Raw genomic sequence first — 15,476 nt, 5'->3', positions numbered from 1 at the left:
GTGGACAGCATAGGCACGTCGCAGAAGCGTGTGAGCAAATGCCGGAAATGTAGAGTAATTGGTCACACTTTTGAAGAGTGTACTAATTGTTGGCCGCTGTTACTTTTTTTTCCTTTGTCTTGTTGCTTTGCTTTGATGGCTTTTAACTTTCGCACTTACTGGCTTTCTTTGTGGCGTCGTTGTGTGGCAGCCTTATGAGAGCCTTGTAAGAGCCTATTGAGTTGCGCTCATGTCATCTGTGTGTCTTTTATATACCCGCTCTGTGGTATGAATACTGCTGGGGCCTGAATTTCCCTATCCCCGGGATCAATAAATGTTCAATCAATCAATCAATCAATCAATGGCAGAAAGTGCAATCTCTGTGGGGAAACTGATCATCTCTACAGAAAGTGCCTTAAGTCTTTTGCCAACAAACTGAAGGGCAGGAGAGAAATGACACAGGTGAAGGAAAATGAAGCTAACAAACATTTTGGAAATTTAAATTTCCCTTCAAGGCCTGTGATTGATTCAAGATTCAAGATTCAAGAGTTTTTTATTCGCCATGTTTGAGCGTGCCAAACAAGGAATTTGACTTCGGTAAATCACAGCCTCTGGTCAACATTTAGGTGACTAACAACAACACTCAGGACATGTGAAGAACGAAAGATATTCTCAAACATCCCCTGATCTTAAACTCCCAAGAAGGCAAGGAAAAACTCAAAACTCCAGCTAGGGGAAATGAGAAACCTTGAGAAAAGACCACAGATGGGAGGGTCCCTCTTCTAGGAGACCAGGCTGCAATGGATGCAGAGAGGACACAGTACAAACAGTGTAGACAAAAAAGGTGTGGAAAGCAGGATGTTATTGCACAGTAATGACTCTGAGACTCTAAGAGTGGTGTGAGTTCATCAGAGCGACAGCCTGGGGGAAGAAGCTGTCTCTGTGTCTGCTGGTTTTAGTGTACAGAGCTCTATAACGGCGTCCGGAGGGGAGTAGTTCAAACAGGCTGCAACCTGGGTGCGAAGGGTCTGTTGAGATGTTACTTGCACGTTTCCTGGTCCTGGACAGGTACAAGTCTTGGATAGATGGGAGGTTGATTCCAATTATATTTTCTGCAGTCCTTATTGTCCGTTGCAGTCTGTGCTTGTCTTGTTTGGAGGCCGATCCAAACCAGACAGTGATGGAGGTGCAGAGGACAGACTGGATGATGGCAGTGTAGAAGGTCTTCAGCAGCTCCCGCGGCAGGTTGAACTTCTTGAGCTGTCTCAGGAAGTACAGCCTCTGCTGGGCCTTCTTCCGGACAGAGTCTATGTGGCCGGTCCATTTCAGGTCCCGAGAGATTGTGGTTCCCAGGAACTTGAAGGTGTCTGATGGAGAGGAAACGGGTGAGGAGGGAACAGATGAGGAGAGAGAAGGGGAGGGGCACGTGTCACCCCACCAACAGAGAACGCAGAGGAAATAGACAGTAGAAGAAATGCCTACAAGTAGTGGAGAGGAAACAAGTGAGGGAAGGGGAGGGGCATGTGGTAAGCACACAAATGGAAAGTGACATGTCACAAGAAGTAGCCACAGGTCAGTCGGGTGCAGACACCCAGATTTCTTGTGCGCAAAAAGCTAAAAGACTCGCATCTGAACGGTCCTTTGAATCGCCGTCGACTTCAGAGAAGAGAGGAAAGCCTGGGAGCACAGATAGTGAGCTGGATGAGTCCAGAGTATTCCCTTCCGACTCACCAAATGAAATCTCCTTTTTAAATATACTATGCCTACAATCGACACCATGAATTTAAGGTTGAGGGAGAGACCGTCACCAGACGCGACCAGGAGAGGTTGCCGGCGGCCAAGCTCTGCCTGTGGTACTGCGGTAAAGGAGGAATTACTGTCAAAAGAAATAACAACTGTTGGACTCAATGATAGGTTTAAATAGCAAAAATGAGACCCTCTATAGGAGTATGCAAATTTATATTATACTGATGACACTAACCCTATCAACCATCAGTGTTATATGTAAGTGTAAAATCAAAGATTAGAGCACAAAGCGTCTTATGTGATTTTAATTCAAGAATGCGGCATACCCTTTTTAAGAAATTACAGACAGTGGGAGATGTGGCCCTATCCATCGTTATGGAGTGGGTCAAATGAAAACCGCAATGATGGACTGGCCATTTTAATAAATAACCCCCGAATTAATTTGAACAGGAGCACAGTAGTGAAAGATGGAAGGGCACTGCTAGCACACCTAACATTCCTAGGTCACGAATTTAACCTTTTAAATTTTTACGGTTTTAATGACAAACATGATAGATATGTGCTCTTTGAAAGCCTTCAGTCTCACATGTTAGGTCATGCACCACTAATTCTTGGCGGGGATTTTAACTATCTTAAGCAGAAGTGACAGAAAAGGAGCCGGGGAAGATTTTAAAGTTGACAAAACATCTCTTTTAATACAAGACATGTGCCGCGTTTTTAAACTATGCGACTGTTATAAAACCATACACCCACGGGAAGGCACCTTTTTAAACTCCTTCAAAAATTGGGTTTTCCAAGAAAGTACATAGAGTGGGTGAAACTGCTGTACAGAGGTGTCACGAGCAAATACCTGGTCAATGGGAATAAGTGGTCAGAAAAGAAAACTAGTTGTGGCCACCCTCGTGGAAGTACATAATTAATGCCTGAGGCACTCATGTTGTCATCGTTGAACCACGTGAACCCCTACTCCCGTGGGTGTATGGTTTTAAAACAGTCGCATAGTTTAAAAACCCGGTACATGTCTTGTATTAAAAGAGATGTTTTGCCAACTTAAAAATCTTCCCCAGCTCCTTTTCTGCACTTCTACAGTTAAAATCTCCTCCCAGAATTTGTGGTATGTGACCCAGCATGTGAGACTGCAGGCTTTCAAAGAGCTCATATCTATCATAATTGTCATTAAAACCATAAATATTCCATCCATCCATCCATTTTCTGAACCGCTTAGTCCCCACGGGGGTCGCGGGCGTGCTGGAGCCTATCCCAGCCATCATCGGGCAGTAGGCGGGGGACACCCTGAACTGGTTGCCAGCCAATCGCAGGGCACACAGAGACAGACAACTAATCGCACTCACACTCACACCTAGGGACAATTTGGAGTCTTCAATCGGCCTACCAAGCATGTTTTTGGAATGTGGGAGGAAACCGGAGCGCCCGGAGAAAACCCACACGGGCCCGGGGAGAACATGCAAAGTCCACACAGCACCCTCCTAACTGCAAGGCGGACGTGCTACCCAGTGCGCCACCGAGCCGCTTCCATAAATATTCAAATGGTTAAATTCGTGACCTATGGCACTGTGACTGAATGGTATTCGCCTGGTACTCAGTGGACAAGGTAAGAACAGATACTTCACTTGATCTTAGCCAAAAGGCAGAGAAGTGATGGCTTATACCAGTGACGAACTTGCTTGCAGGCTTCCCTGTCTACCTATTCTCACCGACGGTTACAGTACGGAAGAGTACTGCTCTTCTGGGCACTGGTAAATTGGCAAACTTGTCTGCCGACTTATTTGTTCACTCTTCACTTTTCTTCACCCGCAGTAATGCATGTAGTTCACGAGGCATATATATACACCGTAATTTTCAGACTAAAAGTCGCTCCGGAATATAGGTCGCATGAGCCATAAAATGGACAATAATGTGAAAAAAAAACATATATAAGTCGCTCCGGAGTACAAGACGCATTTTGGGGGAAATTTATTCGACAAAATCCAACACCAAGAACAGACATGAACGAGCAACAACAGGCTAAACGATAGGTATGCTAACGTGACAAACACAAACAAAGAGCTGAGAACGGGCCTGATGTAACATTCTGAGTTATTCAAATAACTATTACATAAATAACACGTTTATAAAACCATCTGTGTCACTCCAATTCATTAAATCCATCGATCGTCCTTTATGGAAACGATGCCGCGTATGCGCCGCCGCTGACGTCTAAATATTCTAAATATTCCAGAGACCCATATAACGATATATAAAGTAGATATCAAATAATTATCATATAAACAACAAACAATATTATCAAACCATCTGTGTCACTCCAAATCATTAAATCCATCGATTAAATTCCTCGTCCTTTGTCAACAACGCCGCGCGTGCGCCCTGACGTCAGCCTCGTCGTCATTCCGCAGATCTAGTATATAACTATATTATAGCGTTACCAAAGTACAAGGAAAGATGTGGGTTTGGTAAACGGCTCTTTATTTAACAGAATAAGAGTTCAACGAGCCAACAAGTACTGAACTGTAACAATAAAAACATATACAAGTTGCTATACGAAATAAAATATATCAAATAACTATAACAAAAATAGTTCACCACCACACGGCCCCAAGCACCGGCGTGGACTTCCAGGTGTGTGGCGGCGTGGACTTCCATCCCCGGAGGTGGCACTTCCAGCCACTGAGCTGGAAGAGAGCTCCATAGAATAGGACCGGGCGTGCGTAAAAGCCATGTGCAAGCCCCATCCACCGTCCCCGGACAGCCACCCGGCCGAGCGCCGGCCCCGACTTCCATCCACGGAGGTGAAAGAGAGCTCCGTAGAGTAGGACCGGGCGTGCGTAAAAGCTATGTCCGAGCCCCATCCACCGTCCCTGGACAGCCACCCGGCCGAGCGCCGGCCCCCGACTTCAATCCACGGAGGTGAAAGAGAGCTCCGTAGAGTAGGACCGGGCGTGCGTAAAAGCCATAATAGTTTTTCAAACCTTCTGTGTCACTTCAAATCATTAAAACCTTCAAACTCTTCATCCTCCGTGTCACTTACAAACAAAGCCGCTAATGATGCCGGTAGTACGTGGGGCCCTTCGTCATATTTGTCATCCCGTGGTCGAATCTATGTCGGCAGAATGTTTACAGGAAGGTCACTTGGAGATAAAACCAGCAGAGGTGCCAGAGGGAGAACGCCAGGAGGAAAACAGCCAAGGTGATCACCAAGGCCGAAAGATGGGATGGAAAACAACAGCCCCCACACACATCGAATCGCCCATAATCAGCACCCAACCCCACGGAACCAGCTCTCACCGAACCAGCACCCACTCTCATGGAATCAAACTCTCCTGCAAACTTGCCCCACCCCCATAGACTCATCACCCATCAAACTCGGTTCACACTGGCATGTGCAACTGAATATAAGCTGACCAAAAAACCTTGAATGTGGCCTTTTCTGAATGGAGACTTTCTGCTCGAGCATGGTCGCACGAAAGACTCAGCGCTGTACTGTAATTTTCCTGAAAACAGAGCTTTCTTAACAAGAATTGTGATTGAACTCAACCAACCTGTGTAATGCCCCCCATCGGAAGGATTCAGACAGAATCAAACCTGTTGGGTCTAAATACGATTAGACATTAAATCACTCACTGGAATGAAGGGGAGCAGACAACCAGAACAGGTTTACTCGCGAGGAGAACGATAGAGAAAGCAAACTCAGTTACAACCTCCATCAGTTCTGAGTCCTTTCTCCACGTGCCCCTCTTTTTAATGTTATGGTTGCCCTGGTTACAGAGGCGTTGCTACACTAAAGGGAGGGGGGATTGTGTCTGTAGCAACGCTGATTAGCAAAAGAATGTAGTGTGGTGTGAATTAGCACTTCGTTGTTGGCTCTTGAACCCCCGCAGAGACCGTCCCCAGCCGTCTTCCCTCACAGTTGGCTGACTCCTTCTCGACTGTGGTCAAATACCCTGAAGCACGTTGATTGCCGCTTTGCTGTGGAACAAATGCAACTAGACCTTTGCTAACTTTGTCTACTTGGTAATTAACACATAATAATAATAACAAGTAATTTGTCCTAAACACTTCAACACACATTAAGCAAACGTGAGGTAACCGGTATGCAGTTCCTTAAACAAACATTGAGTAAATATGGGATAACTTTTATGCAACTACTTCTAACTGTATGTAACCTTTAACAAAGAAAAACAGGTCTGATAAACTACAATCTATGAACCAAAACTATATCTAACTGCAAAGGAATGAAGTTCCTGTGAATCAAACAAAGAACATGTCACCTATGCAAATAAGCCCTGCTCATTGTTAGTGAAGGCCTCTTACGGGAACGAAAACACACAGACAACATAAGGACAGGAAGGATACAAATGGCTGACAGGGATCAAAAGACATCCCTATCACTAAAAAGGAAGAACCTAGATAAAAGGAAAGATAAACTCGTAAAGTCGAGGCCTCCAGGTCTGGCAGGCCAAAGCTTCACTTAAAATTATTCCAACAAAACCCCACACCTCTGAATTGTGAGGTAGACATGCTAACCAGTTCACCACGTTTTACAAGACATAATATAGTAACGCAATTGTCCAAAGTCCGGCTCAGATTTCATACGGCCCGCAGCTACGGTCTCATAATGTATTATTTATGGCCCGCCTGCACTGTCAAACTGAATACAAAAAATCATGAAACTTGAAGCTGTAATTCCTCCTATTACCAAAAGGTAGCAGCACCACCCCTCTTCGCTCATTTCTGCCATGGTGACTGCAAAGAAAACGAGGAAAGTTGACATTGAGGGCCGTCGCTTTCAAGATAAATGGGAATTACAATACTTCACTGAAAATCAAGGCAATTGTGTTTGTCTAATTTGTAAAGAGGCAGTTGTCTTGTTTCAGGATTTCAACCTAAAGAGACAAACATGCTAACACATACGACAAGCTAACAGGGAGTGACCGAGCTGATAAAGTGAAGCAGCTCTAAGCTGAACTGGCATCACAACAGCGATTCTTCACTCGGGGCTGTGAGTCAAAAGTAAATCAAAAGTAAATATTACTTAATATTAAATAATTCGAAGTGGCCATGGTACTGTTGATGTTATGAACCTGTAGACGGGACACAAACTATTACTTTCTGAAAGATATTGTAAATGACAAGAGCAAAATTCACTTGTTTTAAGTTTTAATAATAACAGACAACTTTGCATTACTTTTAACTCCTGTTTAAAATTTTCATGAGGCAAAAATAATTTTAAACTCATGTAAATTTAAGGTATTTCATACATTTTGTTCAATGTTATCTGACGCTTCAGATATGAATGAAAGGCAGAATTTGTGTTTTTAGACTTGTTCACATCTGCCTGAGTGGCTTATATTTGGTTATTTTGTCATTTAAAAAATAAAGACAATTGGGACAATGACATTTGTTTGATAACAGTGTGCAATTGCATGAAATTTTTGTAGTTAAGAAATGTCAGAAAAAAACTATTGGCCACCGGGCACCTTCACTTTATCAAATCTGGCCTTCCTTGCAATAAGTTTGGACATCCCTGCGATAGATCATATCACCATAAAATGGCAAAAGTACAATAATCAGTATCCCTCCATACGCCTTGTTGTTTGAAGTGGTTATAGATGAAAGAGGAGAGATTCAAGACATTTTCCATGTATGTGTCACGTACCGTGCCACCTGTCATCTCCCGATAATCTATCCCTTTACCGCCATGGATACCGTTCACAGCCATGCCTCCTCCATCAAGTCAATCGCCCACACCTGCTCCTGCCTCTCACGAGTCCAGTCACGTCTTTGATAGATCGTCCATGTGAGTTACCCGTCCGATCCTGTGACTTGCACTCTGTTTCCGTCTGATCTCCAGTTGCCAACCTGTTCCGTGCTCCGACCGACCAAGCCTGATTGCCGCCCGTCCTGACCACTTGCCCGCATTACGACCAAGCCCCAACGCTGCCTGCCTCAATCCACGCCTGTGTCACGACAACGACTCAGCCCGACCCAACTCCCCTCTATCCAATAGAACAGTGTGCCGCATTTGGTCATCCTGCTCGTCTGTCAACCCTGATAGTATGAACGGCTATGATGGGGATACAAAACAATAAAGTATGTTCATATACAGCAACTTAGGTTCTGCACTTCAAATTGTTTAGAGCCACTTAAATCTTGAATTGTTTTCCCACCCCTTTCCAGGTGTCGAGATTTTACCCTAACCAACAACTCATGGCTCTGTGGATGGCACCTTCCCCATGGCAAAGCTGGGCACACCGAAGGTTGGCCACATGTGTGGTCAGACGAGACCGAGGTAGTAAATCTCTTTCAGAAAGTTGCGAGTGAAGCATGCCAGTGGTCGGCCACCTCTGGGGTTAATAAACACCTAGTTTACAGATATTTAAAGTGTACTATATTTGTAACACTATGTACTTAACTGAAATGTGAGTTACTACTTTATATCCTGAAAACAGTTGTGTTTACTTGCCCATCAGCTCAATGAAAATTTAAACAAGTGATTTGGTATGTGGATATGCAAACAAAGACAGGTTTTAACAGTTATTCTGTTCATTTATACTTCTGTTAACTTTTTGTTGTTGCTTTTTAAAATATGATTATGATTAAACATAATACAAAAGAGAAATTCAACTGCTACAAATGCACAGATAGATATTTTGGCAAATAAGTCAAATCTGAGGAGGCTTCAGCAGGCGTCAACATTCAAAATTCATATCCTAGACCAGAACAGGTAAAGAATGCATAATAAATACAATATACAATCATGAAATGTGAAACAATAATTACAGATTTTATAAGATTGTCAGGCAGGAAACAATGTTTGCAAAATATTATGGACGAGTAGGATTATAAGATCCAGAGAAATCCAGCTCACCAGATGACGTGCTAGCTCCTTTGAGGTGCAGGTTGGCTTTTATGCACTGTGCGTCATTATCTATTGAACTCTTTAGTGTCTGCCTTGGTTGCCTTTTCTAAATTTATAATCATAGTGGTACATAGTGCTAGTTGCACTTTCAAATTTCAATTCTAACTTTAAAATAAACTTGATATTAACTGGCAATAAGAACAATATGTTGAGTTGACAAACACGTATTTTACTGGAAGGCAGGGTTCATGGCGTGGGTCAGCATTTCATTCGAAATGAGGCTTGGCTCCATCAGAGGCAATCCCAATGTGGAGATGTTGAAATGAGATTCTTCATGCAATGGCAATCACACATCTCCACAGTCTGGGTCCAAATTAAACGTTTCCCTCCAAGATGACAATGCTCACCCCCACAATAGCAAAGAAATATTTATTTGGAGACAGGCAGGAGTTTTGGCAAATTTGTTAGGACTACAACCCAGATACTTAATTCTCCTACTCATACCGCATAATCATAATTATTTGCCTTACAAATATTGCACTGCTTGAAATCCATATTGCATAGTTTGCCATTATTGTGCCTCTCTAATAGATCGAGTCAGTAACAGTCATTCATTCACTCAATTTATTCATCATCTGTACTACTTATCCTTACAAGTCACATTTTTTTCAATAATTAAATTTATTAATAGCCAGTAAACACAGTATCAACTATCACCGCTAATTTAAAGAGCATTTAAAAACAAGTTTTGATTAATGCGATAGTCAAACTATGAACACGAATTTATACAACTGTAAAAATTTTAATAGGGAAGCAATTAACCGTCTTAGTTTTGCTATGAAAAGTAATGTGCCGCACTATGATGAGCAACCCCCATTTACCCTCATCATTACAAAACCTCAAGAGGTACACAGCTAAATAAGCTTATCATGGGGAAAGAAAAAAAAAACAATGCCATAGAACTAAATATAAACTAATGAACTATTTCATCCAAGTCAGTTACAAAAGAATCACAGGCTTTTTACAAAATGAATCAACCAATTTTCCAAAGGTTCCAAGGATTGTTTATATACTCTTAATGGCATCATCAATTTCTGAAATCTGGTCCTTCAGTTGGTTCCACTGCTCTGGATTCAGGGCAATGCCTGTGAAATTTGAAACAACACAAAAAAAGGTAAAGAGATATGTGATTTCAGGAAGATTTAATAAAAAAATAAACATGTTTCCACATATCTCACTCTGTCACACGGTCGCTCGCACGCACTCACGCATACACACACGTGCTGTTTTGTTCGAAAAAGTAGGTTGCATAAAGGATTACCATCAGACGTGTTGATTGTGGCACACATGATTTGACGTAATATAATTACTTGATGCAGGATTTTTCCCCCTCGCCGAATAAAAACTTGGATTTAAGGTTAGGTTTTTTTTTTTTAACATTCATTCATGATCTTCTGCAGTCGCGTCGCCAGGGAAGCAACTTAAGCAAGGAAGACCAGACTTCTCTCTTCCTTGCCATTTTTTCTAGCTCGTCCTGGGGCTTTGTGAGGGTGAGGTGAAACTAGATTGACCGGTAAATCAAGAGGTTTGCCTTTCAGCTCAGCTCTCTCTTCACCGCACCAGACCAGTACAGAGACCGCATCACAGCAGACGCTGCACTGATGCGTCTGAAGATCTCACGTTGAATCCTGCCCTCACTTGTGAACAAGACTTGAACTCCTGCAAGATCTCATTCGCAAACCAGAGAGGGCATTCCACCCTTTTCCAACTCAGGACTATGGTCTTAGATTTGGAGGTGATGGTTTTAATCCGAACCGCTTCACACTCAGCTGCGAACCGCTCCAGTGAGAGTTGAAGATCACGGCTTGAAGAAGCTTGAAGTAAGTCATCTGCAAAAAGTGGACATTTAACACTGAGGCCACCAAACCGGACGCCCTCAACACCTTGGCTACACCTAGAAATTATGTCCATAATGGTCATGAACCTAATCAGAGAGAAGGCAGCCTTGGCAGGGTACAATCCTCACCAGAAATGAATCTGATATATTACCAGAAATGCTGGCCAAACTGAATTATACTGTAACTAACCCTAACCTAACTACCCTTATCAAGGGGTTTTGTACCCCATACTCATACAAAGCGCCCCTCTAGATCTCCACGAGGGACACAGTCAAACATCTTCTTTAAGTCTACAAAACACATGTATACTGGTTAGGCAAACTCTCATGCACCCTTGAGGACCCTACCAAGCGTGTAGAGCTGTTCTATTGTTGCACGGCAAGGACAGACCATATTGCTACTTCTGAATCTGAGACTTAAAGGCCCAGAGACACCGGTATATGTATAAATCGGTTTTAGTTAGCTTATGGGCTTATAAATATAAATTGACGATCGAAACAACGAAAAGGAAGCTGTTGCTCTGAAAAATATAATTTAAATTTGCCGCGCAGACGAGTTTGACTGCACCGAGCCGCCTCCTTCTAGACTGGGGAAGAAGCCGGAAGTGACGTTTCAAGTTGTTCGCGTTTAGCTTCAGTGAATGTAAACAAAAAGAGAAGAGGGGCCAGCGCGGATACGTCAGGCCAGGCTTGCGGCCAACCCAGCTCCCCCAGCCGTGCCTTCCATTCTCCTGGCGTACGTTCGTTCGTGGGACGACAAGATGGGTTGCGTTCGCCTGATAGGATCCACGAACCGGACAGTGCGTGCCTGCTGTGTGCTCGTGTTCACAGTGGCCTGGTTGACTGTCATCTTTCCGGACTTTGCTGTGCATCGGGAGCGGCTAACGTGCTATCACTCTTATTGTTCATTGATGTTGACTTCTTGTTTTATTTTTCCTGTGTTGTTTACTTGTATGTGCGTTGTGAACTCTGTCTTGTCACCCTGGGATAGTGAGAAACGTAATTTCGATCTCTTTGTGTGTCTTGACATGCGGAGGAATTGACAAAAAAGGAGACTTTGACTTTGACAAGTATGTCGAAGCGTGACGGGAGGGGCACAATTCAGAAAACGTGCTCAGCTCGTCGAAAAAATGCGATTTAAGCAATAAAATTAAAAATGCGCCTAAAACCTAAACCAAACGCTGCAGATGTTCATTTCTTCATGCGCAGTGGTCAACTCGTCACTCTAAAGCCCCCTGACAACTTTTTACTATGCCAACCTAACCACAGTGACGGGAGAGGCACAATTCAGAAAACGTGCTCAGCTCGTCAAGAAAATGCGATTTAAGCAATAAAATTAAAAAAGCGCAAAAAACCTAAACCAAACGTTGCGGGTGGTCATTTCTTCATGTGTCGTGGTCAACTCGGCACTCTAAAGTCCCCAAGAGCACTTTTTTCTATGCCAACCTAACCAGAGTGACGGGAGGGGCACAAATCAGAAAACGTGCTCAGCTCGTCGAGAAAATGTGATGTAAGCAATAAAATTAAAAATGCGATTTAAACCTAAACCAAACGCTGCAGATGGTCATTTCTTCATGCGCCGTGGTCAACTTGGCACTCTAAAGCCCCCTAGAGAACCTTTTACTATGCCAACCTAACCAGAGTGACGGGAGAGGCACATCTCAGAAAACGTGCTCAGCTCGTCGAGAAAATGCGATTTAAGCAATAAAATTAAAAATGCTTATAAAACCTAAACCAAACGTTGCAGGTGGTCATTTCTTCATGTGCCGAGATCAACTCGGCACTCTAAAGCCCCCAAGAGCACTTTTTACTATGCCAACCTAACCAGAGTGACGGGAGGGGCACAATTCAGAAAACGTGCTCAGCTCAGCCCAAGTGAACTGCTAGATTCATCATATTCTGTGTCAAAAGAGGTTCCTGAATCGAATAAAATGATGCTAATATTGCCGCTAGAAATGGAGCTGTCGCTATCATCTGCCATGTTTGGGTTTGTTGAGATCCGGATGCACAACTTGTAACGTCACAGTAATGGCGCCACCAGTGTGGCTGCGTGCGGAAACCGATCGATGAACTGGCATTTAATTTTAGCTTTATTCTTAGTATACGGTGTCCATTTTTAATTTCCAATGCGGCAAATGTGTTCTCTTTATACATCCTATCAAATTCCGTTCTAATTGAAAAAAAAAAAAAGGGATGTCTCTGGGCCTTTAACAACCTGACGGACCCTCCTCTCCAGCACCTCTGAATAGACCTTACCAGGTAGGGTGAGGTGTGTGATTCCTCTGTAGTTGGAACACACCCTTTCTTAAAAGGAGGGACAACTACCGCGGCCTGCAAGTTCAAAGGCACTGTCCCTGATGTGTAAGTGATATTGTAGAGGTGTGTCAACCAGGAAATCCCCACATCTACAGCCTTTAGAAACTCTAGATGAATCTCATCCACCTCCTGGGCCTTTGCCACCGAGGAGGTTTGTAAACCACCTTGGCGACTTCTAACCCAGAGAACGTACCGACATGAGGTCAAGTCCACAATGCTCACGCTGCACTGCTGAGATGCCAGATTTTAAACCAGAACTTCCTCGAAGCCTTCTGAAAGTCGTTGTCCATGGTTTTGCTGAGTCCTCCCACGCTCGTGTTTTTGCTTCAGCAATTGCTGAAGCTGTGTTCTGCTTGCCCGGAGAGTATCTGTCAGCTGTCTCCAGAGTTCCACAGGCCAAAAAGACCCAATAGGACTCTTCAGCTTGACTGCATCACTTCCGCTGATGTCAACCAGCAGGTTCGGGAATTGCCGCCACAATACGGCCAAATGTCCCATGGGCCGCCTCAACAACAACGCCATAAATGGTTTGGCCCCTTCTTATTTTGAACATGTTAACTCTTTTCTCGCAATTAAGGCAGAACCTTGTGCTTCTTTTGTAGGTCAGTTTCTTTTGTAGGTCCCAAGGTCGAGATCCAAACAGTGGGGTGATAGTTTTTTCACCATTGCTGCTCCTGAACTGTAAACGAACTTCCCCCTGAGATCTCTGGCTTTTTTAAAACGAAGCTCAAGACCCACTTGTTTAGACTGATGCTTGAACTTTGAGTGACGCCACCACCGTATTTTTCGTACTATAAGTCACGTTATTTTTCATAGTTTGAGTGGGCGACATATCCTGAGGAGCGACTTATGTGAGTTTTTTCACAAATTTTCAAAATTCATAAAAAAGAAAAGAAAAGTGAAACCACAATAAACGAACCGCGATGTAGCAAGGGATTATTGTAATTTTGAACTGCAAGTGATGTCAGCGGCGCAGCGATTGTTTACATAAAGGACAAAGATTCGATCACGGGATGACGAAGGGCCCCACGTACTACCGGCACCATTAGCGGCTTTGTTTGTAAGTGACACGGAGGACGAAGAGTTTGAAGGATTTAATGATTTAGAAAGACACAGAAGGTTTTGAAAAACGATTATGGCTTTTATGCACGCCCGGTCCTACTCTACGGAGCTCTCTTTCACCTCCGTGGATGGAAGTCGGGGGTCGGCGCTCGGCAGTTGGCTGTCCGGGGATGGTGGATGGGGGTCGGACACTGCTCCTACGCACGCTCCTACTCTATGGACGTCCCAGCCACCTCTGTGGCTGGAAGTGCCACCCCCGGGGATGGAAGTCCATGTCACCACACACCTGGAAGTCGACGCCGGTGCTTGAGGCCGTGTGGCGGTGAACAATTTATGTTATAGTTATTTTATATATTTTTTTTGTGTAGCAACTTGTATATGTTTTTATTGTTACAGTTCAGTACTTGTTGGCTCGTTGAACTCTTGTTTTTTTTAAAGAGCTGTTTACCAAGCCCACGTCTTTCCTGGTACTTTGTTAACGCTACAATATAGTTATATACTAGATCTGTGGAATAACGACGAGGCTGACGTCAGCGGCGCACGCGAGGCGTTGTTGACAAAGGACGAGGAATTTGATCGATGGATTTAATGATTTGGAGTGACAGATGGTTGGATAATATATAATAAAAAAAAAAAAAACTTTTCCTCACCCCTCTTTTTCCCTTCAAGCTCGGGTCCTCTACCAGAGGCCTGGGAGCTTGAGGGTTCTACGCAGTATCTTTGCTGTTCCTAGTACTGCACTTTTCTGGACTGAGATGTCAGATGTTTTTCCTGGGATCTGTTTCAGCCACTCCTCCAGTTTGGGGGTTACTGCCCCTAGTGCTCCAATGACCACAGGTACCACTAAAGTCTTAACTCTCCAGGTCTTCTCCAGCTCTTCTCTGAGCCCTTGATATTTCTCAAGTTTCTCATGTTCCTTTTTCCTAATGTTACCATCATTTGGGATGGCTATGTCAACCACAACGGCTTTCCTCTGCTCTTTGTCCACCACCACAATGTCCGGTTGGTTCGCCATTACCATTCTGTCTGTCTGGATCTGGAAGTCCCAGAGGATCTTGGCTTGGTCATTCTCTACCACCTTTGGAGGTGTTTCCCACTTGGATCTTGGGACTTCCAGTCCATACTCTGCACAGATGTTCCTGTACACTATTCCAGCTACTTGGTTATGGCGCTCCATGTATGCTTTACCTGCCAGCATCTTACACCCTGCAGTTATGTGCTGGATTGTCTCAGGACCTTCTTTGCACAATCTACACCTGGGGTCTTGTCTGGTGTGGTAGATTTGGGCCTCTATTGCTCTGGTGCTCAAGGCCTGTTCTTGTGCAGCCAGGATCAGTGCCTCTGTGCTGTCCTTCAGACCAGCTCTTTCTAGCCATATATATATATATGTTGTTTATATGACAGTTATTTGATATATAGTTTATAAATTGTTATATGGGTCTGTGGAATATTTAGAACTGCAACGCATGACGAGTCCGATGGCAGCGGCGCGGCGCATACGGCATCGCATACGGCATCATTTACATAAAGGACGATCGATTAATTTAATGAATATGAGTGATACAGATGGTTTGATAAATGTGTTATTTATGTAATAGT

General features: G+C 43.8%; 1 protein-coding gene, 1 long non-coding RNA gene and 1 other non-coding gene across 6 annotated transcripts in view; 1 reads left to right on the top strand and 2 right to left on the bottom strand.

Moving 5' to 3' along the window:
* LOC148398462 (uncharacterized) overlaps positions 1–9,575 on the top strand; it is a 51,720-nt gene extending 42,145 nt beyond the window's left edge. For all 3 annotated transcript variants that reach the window (XR_015858833.1, XR_015858834.1, XR_015858835.1), the window contains 2 exons: positions 7,595–7,833; positions 7,921–9,575. This is a non-coding gene — a long non-coding RNA (uncharacterized LOC148398462). The remainder of the gene's footprint in view (positions 1–7,594; positions 7,834–7,920) is intronic.
* sub1b (SUB1 regulator of transcription b) overlaps positions 1–15,476 on the bottom strand; it is a 36,349-nt gene that overhangs the window by 998 nt on the left and 19,875 nt on the right. Inside the window, exon 5 of one of the 2 annotated variants that reach the window (XM_088377488.1) lies at positions 9,213–9,747. The exons of the other annotated variant lie outside the window; for it this stretch is intronic. Coding sequence (XP_088233614.1) covers positions 9,668–9,747 — 80 coding nt within the window. The 3' untranslated portion in view covers positions 9,213–9,667. Of the gene's footprint in view, positions 1–9,212; positions 9,748–15,476 lie in introns of those variants that run through there. 2 annotated transcript variants of the gene reach the window in all.
* LOC148398463 (U2 spliceosomal RNA) lies at positions 3,192–3,386 on the bottom strand. Its single transcript, XR_015858840.1, has one exon. It is a non-coding gene; the product is annotated as a U2 spliceosomal RNA (small nuclear RNA).

The sequence above is a fragment of the Syngnathus floridae genome, chromosome 5, assembly GCF_059516105.1.
Source record: "Syngnathus floridae isolate MCC-2025c chromosome 5, RoL_Sflo_1.0, whole genome shotgun sequence".
Taxonomy (NCBI): Eukaryota; Metazoa; Chordata; class Actinopteri; order Syngnathiformes; family Syngnathidae; genus Syngnathus; species Syngnathus floridae.
This window is presented reverse-complemented; position numbering and strand designations above follow the sequence as displayed.